Genomic DNA, 17556 nt, shown 5'->3' with positions numbered 1-17556 from the left:
AGACTTGCCAATGTTCCACGTAGCTGGGTAGGCTTAGCAGGTACCACAACCAGCAAGTTGTGCCTTCCTGGTGTCAAGAGGCAGGGAGTTCCAGAGTATGGGCAACACTGCACTAAAAGATCAATTCCGTACAAATTTGGAGCGGGTATTATGTAGCACCCGTAATAATAGTTCTGGTTCCACAGATCGAAGCGGCCGGCTGGGCAATGTTCTGCAGCAGAGTGCTATATGAATTTTATGAAATAAATAAATAAATGGCTTCCCTTCTGGCGCTCAGGTACAAGACCATTAAGCAGGATTAGAATCCCCATTTCACCTCTAAGCCCCCCCCCCCATCCAAGCTCCTTTCCACCACCCTTGTGGCTTAAAGAAGGTTGAGCAACTAATCTCCAGTTGAGCAATGTTGGAGTTGGCACACTCAGTTGCAAGCTTGATGGGTATCACTCGGGTCCAAGTCCGATGGAGTGTGTGTGAGAGAGAGAGAGAGAGATGGGCAATAGAAATCCTGCCACTGGCGTGCAAATTTTTGTACAGGCCTAGCCTGGTTCTCAGTGTCTTCACCTTGCCCTGCCGTGACAGAGCCTCATTAAAACGAGCAATTTGCAAATCAGCAGTCGTGCAGTTATTTCCTCCGGCGGGTACCAATTCCAGGCTGGCTGAGTTTGGCAAGAGGTGGGATTCTGTCGGCTTGGCTTATCTTGCGAGGAGCAGCATAATGCCAGGAAATGGAGGGTGAGGAAATGGAGGCCAAGAACTTTGTTTTTGCAACTCATTTCCACCGCAGGGTCAAGGGTGTTATGACATCCCCAGGATAGGCACACATCAGCTGATATGGAACACCCGTAGGGTTACTCAACAGACCAGAGGGTTGCAATCCAGCTGTTGCAGTGCAAACACAGAGCTCTGTCCCAGCCAGAGTGCTTGCAAATTTTAATGCCAGGCACCCAATCTGTGCATACTTGTGTAGGCTTAGGCCCCAGGCTATCTGAAGGACCGTATCTTCCCATGTGAACCTGTCCAGATTCTGAGATCTTCAGAGGAAACCCTTTTCACAGTCCCACAGCCTTGGTGAGGACATAGGAGAGGGTCTGCTTGGTGGTGGCTATTCCCAGACTCTGGTACTCCCTCCCTAGAGAGGCAAGCCTGGCTCTCTCCTTGTCTTTTTGCTAGCAGCTGAATGCTGTTTAATTCCCACATGCCTTTGAGAACTGACTTTTTGAAAAAGGAAAAGACTTTGAAATTACGCTGTGCTTCTTTTTTAAACTGTATTTTAATACATTGGTTTTTAATATTCCTTGAATTCTATTACAGTTGTAACTTGGAAGTCGAACGGAACCAGTTCCGGAAATCTGTTTGACTTCCAAAATGTTCGAAAACCAAAGCAGGCTTCTGATTGGCTGCAGGAAGCTCTCGCAGCCAATCAGAAGCCCCGTCGGACGCTCAGCTTCCAAAAATAGTTCGCAAACTGGAACAGTCACTTCCAGGATTGTGACGTACGGGAGCCAAAACGTTCGGGAACTAAGCTATTCGACTTCCAAGGTCCGACTGTATAGTGTTTGTTGTTGTTTAGTCGTTTAGTCATGTCCGACTCTTCGTGACCCCCTGGACCAGAGCACACCAGGCACTCCTGTCTTCCACTGCCTCCCGCAGTTTAGTCAAACTCATGCTGGTAGCTTCGAAAACACCGTCCAACCATCTCGTCCTCTGTCATCCCCTTCTCCTTGTGCCCTCCATCTTTCCCAACATCAGGGTCTTTTCCAGGGAGTCTTCTCTTCTCATGAGGAAACCAAAGTCTTGGAGTCTCAGCTTCACAATCTGCCCTTCCAGTGAGCACTCAGGGCTGATTTCCTTAAGGATGGAGAGGTTTGATCTTCTTGCAGTCCATGGGACTCTCAAGAGTCTCCTCCAGCACCATAGTATTTAGTTATTGTATTTATGTTTTTAGTCTGTGTCTGGGGTGTTAGGGAAGGGGCAGTACCTCTGGTGTGGGCCATGTTGCGCTCCTTCTCAGGTAGTTCATCCCCCTTTGGTCCCCACCCTGCTCTCAGCTCTCACCTGTGGCTCCTAGAAGCTGCCGGCATGTGACAGCAGCCACAGTCCTGAGAATGGCTTCAAGTGGCCGGCTGCATCAGGTGAGGGTAGCCAATGGATCACAAACCCTCAGTGAGTTTGGGACTCTGTGTGCAAAGACAGGCTCTGAAAGATTGAGCAGACCTCATACCTACGGGACCGCCTCTCCTGGTATGTCCCACAGAGGACCTTACGGTCTGCAAACAAAAACATCTTGGAGATCCCGGGCCACAGAGAGGTTAGGCTGGCCTCAACCAGAGCCAGGGCCTTTTCAGCACTGGCCCCAATCTGGTGGAACGCTCTGTCCCAAGAGACTAGGGCCCTGCAGGACTTGACATCTTTCCGCAGGGCCTGCAAGACAGAGCTGCTCCACCAGGCCTTTGGCCAAGGCAAAGCCTGATCCCCTCCTTTGGTAATCCTCACAGAACTCTAACCCAATGGTTGCCATTAATTTGATTCTGAATTGATTTTAGAATGAATTGATTTTAGAATATATTTCAATTAATTGATTGTGATTTTATGTAAATTGTGTTATTTTTACTGCTGTTAGCCGCTCTGAGCCCGGCTTCGGCTGGGGAGGGCAGGATATAGATAAAAAATTATTATTATTATTATTATTATTATTATGATGAGTGGGTCCAACAGTTAAGAAGGTTACCACCTTCTTAACTGTTGGACCCACTCATCATAATAATAATAATGCACATGCTGTAGAGGGAAGTGAGGGGCAGGTGGGGCCAATCCACCTGGGAAGGTAGCCCACCTTGGAGAAGGAAAGCTCTGGTCCGAAACCTTGTAGGATAACTTCAAGAAAAGAAAAAACCCAGGAGCAAATCTTATACAAATCCAGAGTGGCATCCCTAAGGCTGTTGGATGGCACCTTGTACGCCACCTTCCATCCAACTCCTGCAACCTAGCGGGTGTCAAACGTATTGCTCTCTTTTGGAAAGAGGGGTCTTGGTCAGCCCAGGACCTCCAGACACACTGCCCAGGATTGTGCCCCGGGGAGCTCACTTTGGTGCTGCTAACACAGTGGTTGGACTTCACCTCCAAAGGGGCACTCCATTGTCTCTCGAGACAGACGGATGCCAACAAAGCCTTTGTATTTTATTTGTGCTGCTTTGATTCGCGTAAGCTGCCTTGGGTCCCAGTCTCTGAAAAAGATGGGCTATAATAATAATACAGTGGTACCTCGGGTTACAGATGCTTCAGGTTACAGGTGCTTCAAGTTTCAGACTCCGCTAACCCTCATAATAGTACCTCAGGTTAAGAACTTTGCTTCAGGATGAGAACAGAAATTGTGCAGTGGCAGCGGGAGGCCCCGTTAGCTAAAGTGGTGCTTCAGGTTAGGAATAGTTTCAGGTTAAGAACGGACCTCCGGAATGAATTAAGTACTTAATCCGAGGTACCACTGTAGTAGTAGTAAGAAATAAGTGTGTGAATGCACAGAGCCCTTGCAGATACCGATGAGAATGGGGCAGATGTGCACAGCATCAAGCTTTGGAACAGGGGCAAATTGTTCCAAAAGTCTTTAACGAATCACTCCTGGCTTTGCTCTCTCCCTTCAGTACATTGGCAGTCTGGACGTGCCAAGACCCAACAGCCGCGTGGAGATAGTGGCCGCGATGAGGAGGATCCGGGTGAGTCATTGCATGCGTCTTCCTTCCTTCCTTCCTTCCTTCCTTCCTTCCTTCCTTCCTTCCTTCCTTCCTTCCCCTCCCCAACCTGCAGATATCTTCTGCTTACTTTGAGCCACTCAGTGATGCAATCAGAAAAACGTTCTCTTCCCCCTGTGCCTTGTTCTCCGCCACCTCCAAAAGAAAAAAGCACTCTGCCCTTGCCTTCCTTTCCCCAGGAGGCATTCAACCAGAAGGCTGGCTGGACTCCACTTCACATACGCCCCTGCCACCCCCACAAATGGCTGAGCCCACGGATGAGCTACATTTCCTCCTGGAACAGAAGCCCAGATTCTCTCAAGTGGCTAAGATGGCCTTCTGGGAATGAATGACTGCAGCTTAGGAGCTGACTTCTGGAGACTCGGGGGGGGGGGGCACACGTTGCAGTGCTAGACCAGGTGGTGCCTCTGTCCACTTCTGGCTCTGCAGTCAGTTTGCATTTCTCTCTCTTTCTCCTCTCCCGCGGCCCCCCGCCCGCCCACCCCCGCTACTTTGCCTGACTTGAGGCAAGACTGACTCTTTCTTGTCAGTTCTGAGAAGGAGAGCGAGGCCAAAGTGTTTCTTTTCATAGACTTGTAGAACTGTAGAGCTGGAAGGGATCTCCAAGGGTCCTCTATTCCAGCCCCCCTGCAGGGCAGGATCACAGTGCAGGAATCCCTGGAAGGTGGCCCTCCAACCTCTACTTCAAAACCTCCAGCAGAGTCAAGTCCACCACCGTATATAGCTAAGGTGCTCTGGAACTAGCATGGTAACGTGTGTTGAATTTTTCAGCTTCCAGCTTCCAAAAATGGGAGCTGCTAAAAAAAGTTGTGACATCAAAACATATTGTACAGTCATACCTCATGTTACGTTCTTTCAGGTTATGTCCCTGGGCGACCTGGAAGTACCAGAAAGGGTTACTTCCAGGTTTCGGCGCTCGCACATGTGCAGATGCGCAGAATGATGTCACGCGCATGCACAGAAGCGGTGAATCGCAACCAGCGCGTGCACAGGCACGCTGCTGCGAGTTGCGCTCTTTTCATGTTGCGAACGGGCCTCCGGAACGGCTCCCGTTCACAGCCAGAGGTACCACTGCATATTAAGAAGTTAGCATAATTTAGTTTTGATTGATGAGTTAACAAAATTAAAAAAAACTGACTATTCTATTGTTTTTGTGGAATTTCTGGGAGTGCAGAACCAGGTGCTTCTGGGCCAGTTCTACAGAAACAGGAGTGGGCCAAGTTTTCTTGGGGGACACAGAAGAGGTGCACAGCAGAAGCTGCCATATGCAGCCGTGTCCCTTGCCACAAATTCCTGTTTTCAAAACAGGGAGGTGGGGGTGATTTAGATCCTTGGGTTTTACTGGGACCCTCGGCTCCCAGTAGTATTGCATCAGCACCTGGAGGACTGCAGGTCCCCCCCCCTCCTGCAACCAGTCCAGCTGCCCCACCCCCCGGGCCTTGGGTTTTTGTGCCTGCTTCCACCCGTGAAGCCCCACATCCAGTCTCCAACTTGGGAGGCTGTTAGGGAAAGCCTTGGCAGAGCTCGGTGGGTGGACCAGTGATACTCTGAGGTGGCCCAAGACCATCTCACCCCTCTGTTCACTGCACCAGGGAGTGCCCCTGCCAGCTCAGGGGTTGGGCACTTGGCTTGGCATACCAGGGGCACCAGGATCAACCTTGGGCACCCCTTCCCTAAGGGTTGCAAAGCTGGGAGGGCCCCCTGGCTGGCTGCTTCCAGTCAGAGGAGATAGTACTGAGGGCTGGGTGGATGTGTGGATCTGGCACATAACAGGCCCCTCTGCCCATACCCACCCACCCAGGGTCTCTGGGTGTTTTGCGGCGGGTCCTAGGAAAAACACAAGTGCGGGCACAAGCCCTCACCCACCACCACCATTGCAATTCACACCAAACTCCTGTTGCTTTCTCTGCTTCCACCCCGCTGTGCCAGCCAAAGGCTCTCCAATCCTGTTTTCCAACAGCTGCCTGCGCTCAGGTACCTTGCAGGGGTTCTCCCTTAGGCTGCCCCCCTCCCTGTCGTCCTGTGGGCTCTGTAGGCTGGCATCCGCTAATCCCCTAATCAGCTGTGCTGAGTGGCTTCATGAAGCATCCTCCTTGTGTTCTGGGCCAGCTATTCCGCCCTCCCCCCCTTCCCCCTCCCCTTTTATAAAAAGGCTTCCGAGATTTAATAAGGAGGAAGGCATTCCTTGTGTTCACATTTCCCAGCTGGGGCTCGGCGGGGGCGCCTTGCTTGTGACAGTTAATTGGCAGTTAGAAAGGGGCTGGGGGCGGGGAGGCCAGGCAGCGGCGTCAGTGGAGGAAAGGAGGACGGGACCTATGTGCTCCCAAGCAAAGCAAGGTCTACGTGACAAATCCTAAAGCAGTTCCAGGCATGCCAGAGGTCTATAAAATTGTGTGTGGCGTGGAGAAGGTGGAAAGAGGAAATGGCAACTCCCTTTCTCCGTCCGTCAGAACTTGGCACCCAGTGAAGCTAAATGATAATAAATAATAATAATAATAATAATAATAATAATAATAATAATAATAATATTTTTTTATTTATACCCAGCCCTTCCCGGTTCAACAACCGGGCTCAGGGCGGCTAACAACAAATTTAAAACACTTAATTATAAAAGCAGCATAAAATACAGTATAAAAACATGAATAACAATAAAATTCATAAATCAATTAGATAATCCCCAGGGCTAGCTGGCTGAATTGGTCCTACTTGGGCCATCGAGGAGGCCAGGGGAGAATTAGCCTCGGGGTCTCAGAGCAGGTGATCTTCATAAAAGGGGAGGGAAGAGAAGGGAAATAATGATGGAAGATTCAGCTTCCAACATAAAAGGGAGTTCTTCTCTGCACAATGCATAGTTAACCTGTGGAACTCCCGCCCACAGGAGGCACATTCATGGAGGAGAAGGCTGTCCATGGCTCCCAGCCATGATGTCCACAGTGGGAGACAGTAATGTTCAGGCCCAGGCAGAAGCAGGAGAGGAGCTTGAGTAGACTTGCCCTGCGTCTCAGAGGACTAAGCTGGCCAGGGCTCCCCGCCAGAACATGCCAGACATACACTGTCATGCCAAGATTGCCCCATGCCTCCCAGCTGACTTGGGAACTCTTGCCCTGGGCCTCAGACAAGCTCTGCACAGGCCTGGCTATGCTTCTGAAACCACAGAAAGGGAGAAGGCTCCATGCTTGGGTTCTGTTTGCAGGTTTCATCCAGGCACCGAGAGGCTGGCCTAGAGGGGCCATGGGCCTGACCCAGCAGTGTCCTCTTATGTTCAGCACCAGGCTCCTGATCAAGGCACCTGGAGGGGTGGGAGCTGTAGTTTTCTGAAGGGGGTGCGGGTGCTTGCAAGGAGGGTGGGAAACTCTAGAGAAAGTTTTCTGAATCCTGTGCTAAACTGCAGTCTCCAGAGTCCTTGTGCGGAAGTCTGCAATAAGAGCTGAGCATTTTAGGAACCTTCGCCAGCCAAATATGAAATGTCATAGGATCGGACTGACATTTTTAAAATGGTTTGCAAATGGGATAAAACAATGAAAATATCACTGAGAAGAATTAACAACAATAATTTAAGACCTTTGGGAAGTTAAAATAATGATGGACTAAAAGCAGATTAAAGCTCACACCAACTTCCTAAACTTCTGGGTTGGCATGTCTAAACAAAAATGATTTTAGCAGGCACCAAAAGGAGTATAGTAAAGGTTCCTGACATCAGGTAGAGAGTTTCAAAATTACAGGTGCTGCCACCCTATGAGATCGAGATCCCACAAATGCCGGATGGCCAATTCCACAGATCGAAGCAGGCAAGTGGGCATATATGGGGCAATTGACAACAAACAAAGGCAAAATATTTGCACACTGACTCTCGGCAGTTTTAAGGCATCTCTTTCTTACAAAGGTGCTGGATGCGAAATTTGGCTTCAGTGTTTCAGGGCAGGATGCTTTACTTTGAAGCCATGCTGGTAAAGTTTTCCATAGCACAGGTGTTCCCCTTGCCTCCTACCTGCTGCTCAGGGTGGGTGGGGAACCCAAAAGATGTGGTGGGAGCCCTCTGTTCTTTTGAGAGCTCCTGGATCCACCCAGAGACACAGCCATGCCCCCCCCCCAGGCTGGTTTCTTGGCAAGAGGTGTTCTTTAACAAACAGAGAGAAAGCTCAGCCCTTGGAGCAGAATGTAAATTTGGTGCTTGCTGTGTTGGCTTGACATTAAGGCTAAGCTAAGCCTGCATTTAAATGTGTGGGGGGTTTTCTGCGTTAAAAATTGCCAGCCTTTCTCCTGGATTATTAGTAGCCTCCTGGAGCCACAGACTTTTTCTGCGACTGACTGAGCTGTAGCTAATCCTCCCTCCTCCCCAGCCAATTCCCCCAGCTTTGACAGTGACAGCGGATGTCATTATTCTTGCCGCTTGAATATTAAGTGGGGCAGCGATTGGTGCGCTCCTTGGCAGGAGCATCCTGCCCCCCCCATTACATTTTGGTTCTTTGTAGCCTATGCTTGCTTTCAGAGCCTGGGGATGGTTTAGGAAAGGGCCTCACCCTGAGACCAGCTGCTGGTCCATCTAGCCCAATGTTGTCCATAATTGGTGTGAAGGAAGCTGCAGACCTCCAGGCGTGGCTGGACTACAACTCCCATCCTCCCTGGTTGTTGGCCGCACTTGCTGGGGCTGATGGAAGTTGTAGTCCAGTAACATCTGGAGGACCAAGGGTTAACCACCCCCTCCCCTCAGGTCTGGTCTCCCCTCGGGTCTGGTAGCCTCTGCCTTCCAGGGCCCTAGGCCAGGGACATTCCCAAGCCCTACCTAGAGATTAGTTTTATTTTAGGGGAGGTTATTTGTTTTGTTTTGTTATGCATTTTGCATTCTCACTTTACAGTGGTACCTCGGGTTAAGTACTTAATTCATTCCGGAGGTCCGTTCTTAACCTGAAACTGTTCTTAACCTGAAGCACCACCTTAGCTAATGGGGCCTCCCGATGCCGCCGCACTGCCAGAGCACAATTTCTGTTCTTATCCTGAAGCAAAGTTCTTAACCTGAAGCACTATTTCTGGGTTAGAGGAGTGTGAAACCTGAAGCGTTTGTAACCTGAAGCGTATGTAACCCGAGGTACCACTGTATATGCTTATGTTGTAAACAACCCTGTGATCTTCGGATGAAGGGCTTTATACAAATTTAATTAATGATGGTGATTATGATGATGATGATAATAAATATCTAACCTTTATCTCCCAGGATCTCAAAGTGGAGTACATGGTTCTTCTCCCCACTCCTCACTGAATCCCCACAACAGCAACCCTCAAGGTAGGTTAGGCTGAGTGGCCCAAGGTCAGTCCACGAGAGCTTTGTGGCTGAGTGGGGATTTGAACCCTGGACTCTCCCGCATGCTTATCTGATGCTGCAACCACTACACCACGCTGGTGCTCTGCTACTGGGGATTGAACTTGCAACCTTCTGCATGCAAAGTGGATGATCTAGCATTGAGATACAACTCTTCTTATGCCGCTCACAGTGTTAAATGGAACAGGTTGCACTCCATGGCAAGATAATTCGTTCAGGCTTTGCCTCTGGAGGTGCAGTGTCAGAGCAAGGCCAAAGCAAGCTCAGAGTGCCTTGCTAGGACCTGGGAGGCCAGGGTTCAAATTCTCATCTCATCTATCAGGCTATTGCCTCTCAGCATGACCTACCTCGCAGGGATGTTGTGAGAGGCTAACATGGGAAGAGGGAGAGCCAGGCATGCCATCCTGGAGGAAAAGGTGAGATAGACATGCAAAATATAAATCTATTAACCCACTGAGAACCCAGGTTAATACATAGGAAGCAGAGAGGCAAGCTGGCACTGAAACCATGAATCACATTTTCAGAATAAGTAAATAAACCAAACAGAGTTGAAAGTCAGAAGGCAGCAGAGCCAACTTTGCAGCCGTATTCCTACCAGCAATCCATCGGTCAGGAGCCTTGCTTTAAAAGAGAGGATTTAACCTGGCACCTGAATGCTACAATTGAAGACACTTATTTGGGGGTGCCACCAGCGAAAAGGCCCAACCCCTTGGCATGTGTGTTTGGGGGTGGGAAGTTCCTGAAGAACTGCATCAGAAGAAGGTTTTTAAGGCCACCTATAGGGCTGCCATTTCCCTGCCTGTTTTATCCTTTGCAAACAACCCTCCGAGGTAGGCTTGTCTGAGAGAGAGGCCTCCAGTTCTTTCAGCCTGGCATGTAACTGCAGCACCGGTGGTGAGGAACATCTGTGGCACTCCAGATGTCAGGATCCCAGCACCCATCAGCCCCAGCCACATGGAGGCCTAAGCCCCACAACCGCTTCACTACACCTCCCTGACTCTCAGTGTGGGCTAATTGAGGTTGGGAGGTTGACGGATCAAGCCTCTGCCTTTTAGCTGATGGAAACATTAACCAATTGATTGAGTCAAAGTTAAATGAGGACAGTACAAAACCTCAGCAAAGTTTCCTTGTTCAGGACCATTGAGGACAGGCAAAGAGGTGAAAATGAAAAGACAGGCCTGTCTAGACCAAGCAAAGTGCCGTATTTTTCGCTCCATAAGATGCACTTAGTTTTTAGAGGAGGAAAACAAGAAAAAAAATATTCTGAACAAAACAGTGGATGTATGATTTTTGTGGTTCATGCTGTGGCCACAGACATGATATGTGATTTGACGGTGAGTTTGGGCTAGCCTAATGCAAAAAGCCTGAGGATCCAGGAGGCTTTGTAACCACGTTTTTGCACCATTATGGCCTCATGAAACAGTGGGTGCATTTTTTTTTTTTTGGTGCAGGCTGTAGCCATGGACATGCTATGTGATCTGATGGTTAATTTGGGGTGACCCAATGTAAAAATCCTGAGGATCCATGGGCTTTTACCTCCCTGCTCCCAGGCAGCCTCCTTTATTTCTAGTGTCCCTTATCTCGCTCCTGATCGCTTGCTCATCAGCGGCTTTGTTTCAACACCCCCTTCCCTCTTTCAAAAGAAAAAAAAAAAGCATGACCTGCTTTTTGCCCCTGGGCAGTTCGGCTCCAGGGACCACGCATTCGCTCCATAAGACGCACAGACATTTCCCTTTACTTTTTAGGAAGAAAAAAGTGCGTCTTGTGGAGCGAAAAATACGGTAATAGCACTGCTGTATTCTGCCTTGGTGAGGCCACAACTGGAGTACTGTGTCCGGTTCTGGGCGCCACAATTTAAGAAGGATGTTGACAAGCTGGAAGGTGTGTAGAGGAGAACAACCAGGATGATCAAGGGTCTGGAAACCAGTCCTTATGTGGAGTGGTTGAGGGAGTTGGGTCTGTTTAGCCTGGAAAAGAGGAGACTGAGAAGTGATGTGGTAGCCACCTTCAAATAAAGGCAATTACCAATTTAGACATGTCTGACTGATATGCGATTGCACACACACACGTGCAGCGCTAAACCTGGAAGCGACCTGAAAATGTCACCAAAATGCCACTAGAAGGTTGGGGCAGTGTGGAATGGAATGTTTAACTTGAGCCCCACTGGGGTCCAGAATGTAACCCAAAGAAAGACTGCCTGGACCTGGAGGGCTGTCACATGGAAGATGGAACAAGCTTGTTTTCTCCTGCTGTGAAGGGTAGGACTTGAACCAATAGCTTCAAATTACAAGGAGTTTCTGACTCAACATCAGGAAAAACTTTCTGACAGTAGGGGCCGTGTAACAGTGGAACGGTCTTCCTCGGGAGATGGTGGACTCTCCTTCCTTGGAGGTTTTTAAGCAGAGGTTGGATGGCCATCATAGATGCTTTAGCTTGTGATTCCTGCATTTCAGAGGGTTGGACTAGATGACCCCTGGGGTCCCTTCCAGTTCCACAGCTCTGTGATTTGACACTTTTTTGGGTCCTAGGAACTTAGTGATGTAACCCTGAATGCGTCCCTGCTCAGTAACTGCTTTGGAGAAGGATGTGCTTCTGTAGCAAACAAAGGTCCCGCTCTGCTAAGCCCAGCAATTTTGGTTACCATTGCAGCTGCCCACCCCCCCTCGTCTTTTGTCTTCTGGGTGACATTCCCTGGGTGGTGGGGCTCCTGGTGCTGTTGGTTGCCAACCCTCTAGGGATATCCTGACAAGTTGCAGTCCTGAAGATGAGGTTGAAAGCTCTGAAAGTCATGGATTCAGTACAGGCAGTGGGCCAAACTGATCCTCCAGGAGCAGCTATGAGCCGCAGATCTCAGCCACGGGAAACTGGCTATGGAGCACACACAACGCAAGTTCCTAGCCCTCTTAGGTGAGAATAAGCATTGTATAGGGAAGCTTTTAATGTTTAACAGACCACTGTATTGTAATACTTTGTTGGAAGCAATCCAGGGTGGCTGGGGAGACCCAGTCAGATGGGAGGGGTATAAATAATAAATTATTATTATTATTATTATTATTATTATTATTTAAAAAAAAAATCTGAAGCCAGTTGAAGAGAAGCTGAGTAAGGTTTAGCATAACCAAGGGGGTGGATTCAGTGCCCTGAAAATCTCCCATCTTCCCCACTCAGTGACTAGAAAATTAAGGTAAACTACTCTCCTACTGTTTGCCTCCAAGTCTGCTTTAGCTTGCAGAGTTTGTGGCACAAGCTTCTGCTCTTGAGCAAGGACGAAAAGAGCAGAGATGCTGTCCTTTGGCCTCCTTGCTCTGCTGCCTCAAAATTAATCTGTTCTCTCCTACGCCTTAATTGTTAATAGAGAGGCAGGCGTGACTTTTCCCCAGAAGGGTCATTATTCTATGGGTAAGTCAGGTCCAGAGCCAGCTCAGTCGAAAGGTGCATGCAAGAGCATTCTAGCAGCGCATGTGTGCACCTCCCACCCCCCACCCTGGGGGGACTGGTTTTGCCGCAGGCTTTCTGTTGGAAACCACACAAGGCTCTCACAGTGACACCCTCTGTAAATGTGGATTTGCATGATGCTATCATGCGAAGTCAGTGGAGAATTCATATTTTGTCCCCCCCTAAAAAACCCTACTGGAATTCTGTCCCTTTGGTCAGGAGGGGCCAGGGCCGTCTTCAGCATATCTGGCGCTGTGGTGCAAAGATCCCTCTGGCACACACACACCCTTTCCCAGAGTTTCAGCCTTTTTTTAGGGCTGGAGGAGGCGGGCAGCTCGTTCGGTGTTTCCCAGACTCCCGCCTGGTGCCCTCCAGAACTTGGCGCCCTGGCGCCCTGCGCCACTAGCCTCTATGGATAAGGCAGATCTGGGAGGTGCATTGCAATAATACAACTGCAGGCCTCATTCACAGGCAGCTTCACGTGCTGATTGCATTGGGCGCCTTTTTGCAGTATTGCAGCAGCAGCAGCCTACAAGCCAGGAGCAACCCCCCCCCCCCAAATAAGGCGTCAGGTTTCAAAATGTTTAAGAACCTCTTCAGAGCTTCAGCAGCACGCTCCATTGTCTCTTGAGACAGATTGATGCCAACAAAGAGCATAAGAAGAGCTTGCTTCTACTTCATAGGTTATCTTTCAAGAAGTGGCTGTTTTCTGTAGTTTGTGCAAGGTGCTGAGAGGTGTTAGGAGACCCAGCCCTATTCCCCTCCTAGAACTACAGTTCCCAGAGTGGTTTAACAAATGGGCGGTGGAACCAACTTGTTTTCTCCTGCTCTGGGAGGTAGGACCCAAACCAGTGGATTCAAATTTCAAGCAAGGAGAGTGAGATTAAACCTCTAGCACAACATTCTGTGCTCACCAAATGCCACAATAGGAACGCCCCCCCCCCCAAAAAAAAATTAGGACCTGACGGCAACAGAGTCTGAAGGCATAGGCCCTTTCTCAGTGCCTGGAAGTCAGTAGCCTATTTCCTCTAAATGTGGAGGGATGCCTCACTCTGCAGCAGTGAGTTCCATAGGCACTGCATCCCATTGGCTTTGAGAGACTGCCCTGAGTTCCAGAACAATGGGAGAGGGAGAAAACCCCCTCTCTCTATCTGCACTCCGTCAGCGACCCACCTGGCAGGACTGTAAGCAAGACACATATGGAAGAATGAGGACTATATGCAAGTTATCTTTGGACTATCTGGGTATTCTACTTATTCAGTGGAGAGAGGGCTTTGCATAGGCAGGGCTCTTTAAAAATAATTATTATTATGTGCCAAGATAACCTGAGCTCAGTTCATGATTATGCAAATCATGAAGATTTGCATGCATTTTACATAATTCTACATTTCATGCAGGATGAGGAGCCCTCACCCCTGGCCTACCGCAAGCGTTGCTTAGCCCCCCTCTGTTTCCTTCCTTATCTCTGCAAGGGCAAAAAAATGGCCTTTTTTATTAGCAATAGTAGAATGGAATAGAAAGCTAAAATTATGATGCATTCCCTTGGGGTCGCTCCAATATATGGTGGCCGCCATCGCCATGGCCATCTCCTCCTGTCAGAGTGATGGTCACTCTGTTAGCTGAGAAGAAAATGCCGCAGTTATGAGAGCACGTTCCAGGGATGATTGATAGCAGATGGGCTGATGGATCAGCCTGCAAAACATGTAATCTCTAAGCAATGGTGACCTTTTAATGCCATGCTCAGAATTGCTGGAACTGGATTCCCAAGAGCCGGGTGGGTGGGTGGGTGGGGGGCGTGTGCCTGGTGCTGGCGCAATCTCTGCAAGCTTGTGTGAATGCTGATTTGGGTTAGTCAAGGAGGGGTCAAGGAGCTAAACTAAACATGATGGATAGACCTCATTTGGGGACACGGCTGTCCGTGGGGAGGGGAGGGGGCACAGATAAGCCATATCTTTAAATTTAAATTTTAAAGAGTAAAGGATATAATACGAGCCCTTCTGGATCAAGCCAGTGGCCCACCTACTGCAGCATTTTGTACTCACGGTGCTGAACAGATGCCTATTGGAATCCTGTATGCAGGACCCAAGCACAAGAGCCATGCTTATTGATTTTACTTATTTCATAAAATTTATATAAATGTAAAAAAACACCACCACCAAAAAACCAAAAAAAGAATAAAGCAATTATCAGTAAAAACAGCCAACGCTTATTTAAAACGTTAAAAAAAGTAGTATAGGCAATAAATTAAAAACAGATTAAAACATACACCAACATTCTACATGTGTGGGTAAAGGTAAAGGACCCCTGACCGTTAGGTCCAGTCATGACCGACTCGGGGGTTGCGGCGCTCACCTCGCTTTATTGGCCGAGGGAGCTGGTGTACAGCTTCTGGGTCATGTGCCCAGCATGACAAAGCCGCTTCTGGCGAATTAGAGCAGCGCACGGAAACACCGTTTACCTTCCTGCCAGAGCGGTACCTATTTATCTACTTGCACTTTTGACGTGCTTTCGAACTGCTAGGTTGGCAGGAGCAGGGACCGAGCAACGGGAGCTCACACCGTCATGGGGATTCAAACCGCCGACCTTCTGATCGGCAAGTCCTAGGCTCTGTGGTTTAACCCACAGCGCCACCCGCGTCCCTACATGTCTGGGTAGGGTTGCCTAAATGAAAATGGCCTTAGCAGGTGCCGGCAACAATACAGTATTCTGACAAAGCATTGTGGATCCGTTATAATTATGCATAGGATCACACCAATATTCTTGGGTGGCAGGTGTTAATCACTGTGTACACAGTGCAAAACAGGACTGTGGATGCAGTCAGCGCATGAAGATTGGCTTTGTGCAGTGTCTGGTCAACACAGTGATGGAATCATAGAGTCAGGAAGAACCTTAGATACCATCTTCTCCAACCCCTGCTTAGGGCAGGGCAGGCAATGCAGGAACGTAAGCATCCCTGGCAGAAAGCTGCCTGGCCTCTGCCTAAGTACCTCCGGCAAAGGAAGCAGGTTGTTGCAGTGGTGAACACCTCCTAACCATAACGAAGTCTCTGCTGATGTTTAGCCAAAATCTGCCTTGTCTTGCCCTGCGGGGCAACATTGACAGCACCCAAGCAGAATACGGAGATCCTCCTCTCTTGGGGCACTTTCGAATGTCACCGCTCCTGTGTGGGTGTTTTTGAAGGAGATCCCCTGGAAGAGTGCCGTGTGTGGCTGAGCATGATGCTCCTTTCTATCTGCCCAGCAACCTATAACTTTCCATTAAAAGGCCGCTGTCTCCAAACCGTCTCAGTTTTTATTTTATTTCCTACCTGCCCTTTATCTGCTGCCTGGAAGGAAATGGTGGGAACCTCAGCAGGTTGCTGAAAATAATACCAGCTGGCCTTTGGTAATTCATATTATTATATCATTGACAAGCTGAAAGATGTGCAGAGGAGGGTGACCAAGATGATCAAGGGCTTTAGGAGGAAGGGCTGAGGGAGTTGGGAACGTTTAGCCTAGAAAAGAAGAGACTGAGAGAAGATATGATAACCAGCTTCAAATATCTCAAGGTCTGTCCCATGGAAGATGGAGCAAGCTTGTTTTCTCCTGCTGCGGAGGGTAGGACTCGAACCCATGGCTTAAAGTTAGAAAAAATGAGATTCCGACTAAACATCAGGAAGAACTTTCTGACAGTGGAACAGTCTCCTTTGGGAGGTTGTGGGCTTTCCTTCTTTGGAGGTTTTTAAGCAGAGGTTGGATGGCCAACAGTCAGGGATGCTTTAGCCGAGATCCCTGCATTTCAGGGGGTTGGACTAGATGACCCTTGGGGTCCCTTCCAGCACTATGATTTTGACTCCTTGGCATGCTGGTTTGGTTTTTTTAAAACTGCCCCTGTTCTGATGTTGCCCGTGCTTCCCTTCTGAGCCGGAGCCTAGAGCCAGCCAGTGCTGTACTGACAGATGAACACAGGCGTGGCGAGTCACGAAATGCACACCCCCCCCCCCCGGGAGGTGGCCAAGTCCTGGGATGGGGGCAGGCTGTGCGATACTGCACAAGGGGCGTGGGGTGCACTGGCTGCTTCAGGAACGGTCTGTGTCGTTATGCCATCTGGGCCCCGGCTTGTGCCAGCACACAGAGCGATGCAAACAAGGCATCCCGGTGCCAGGAGGTGAGCGTGGGAGCCGGAAAACGGAGGCTTTTTTCTCAAGAGCAGCATCATCCTCCGTTCACAAAGAAGCTCATTTCAGGAGGTTGGCCTGGCTTCCAAGAAGGGGTGAGCAGCCTAAGATTCTTCCAAACCAGCATTCCAACCCTTGTGAGGACCACCCCCTGGGAAAAGCCTAACTGTGCTGTCCAGACATCTGCCCCCCACCACACCATCCAAGCCCTACTACCTTAAAGCAGGCTGCTTCAGCTTGCTGCATGGTGGGGCCATGCATGCCAGCCCCCGACCCCACGCTTCGTTTTCCTCCTCCAAATGTCCTGCCTTCCATCTCTACTTCTCTTCGGGGAGTCCTTTCTGTGAAGACTGGCTCAAGGGATTTTTGTTCTTTTCCCATGCTAAGTGAATGAATCTCTCCCCACCTCTCTCTGGCTTGGAAATCCATGCAGCCCGAAATAGCTCCTTTGCAATGAAGGGAAGAGGGAGGTCGGGTGTGTGTGTGTGGAGGGGTGGAGATGCATTATTTAGTATCCAGGATGCGCTTGGCGCCTTCTCTGCCCACACAAGGCGGCAGCATTAGGGATTCTCCTTGTGTCTGCAGTGCCTCTGCAGAAACGCCTCTTGACTGCCAAAGGGAGGACTGTGCTCATTAAACTCCCCCCTCCCCCCGCCAAATAATTCTGATGAGGCTCCATCCATCACGCTCTTCTGCAAGCGCATTTCATTCTGCAAGTGGGACATGACTGATGCTTGTGAAATCATGCGCAGCCCTATGAAGTGTGTACTGGGGAGGTTTTCACCTTCTGGCATCCTATTTTAGCTCAGGGTGGGGTTGGTGGGGAGATCACCAAATGAAATGCACGTTTCACCAAATGAACATGTTTCATGTGCCGATGGGCTCCGCTGCCATGTTGAGGG

The 17556-nt window shown here is 49.4% G+C and overlaps 1 protein-coding gene across 2 annotated transcripts in view; it reads left to right on the top strand.

Annotated features, from left to right (window-relative positions):
• Positions 1-17556, top strand: part of LOC310836457 (carboxyl-terminal PDZ ligand of neuronal nitric oxide synthase protein-like) — a 50417-nt gene that overhangs the window by 8872 nt on the left and 23989 nt on the right. Inside the window, exons 2-3 of one of the 2 annotated variants that reach the window (XM_083721774.1) lie at positions 3639-3710; positions 8959-9027. Coding sequence is in view for 1 of the 2 variants with exons in the window: in XM_083721773.1 (XP_083577899.1) it covers positions 3639-3710 (72 nt within the window). In the remaining variant the exon portion in view is untranslated. The remainder of the gene's footprint in view (positions 1-3638; positions 3711-8958; positions 9028-17556) is intronic. The other variant, XM_083721773.1, reaches the window with a different exon arrangement.

Source organism: Podarcis gaigeae (genome assembly GCF_964106915.1).
Source record: "Podarcis gaigeae genome assembly, chromosome: Z".
NCBI lineage: Eukaryota > Metazoa > Chordata > Lepidosauria > Squamata > Lacertidae > Podarcis > Podarcis gaigeae.
This window is presented reverse-complemented; position numbering and strand designations above follow the sequence as displayed.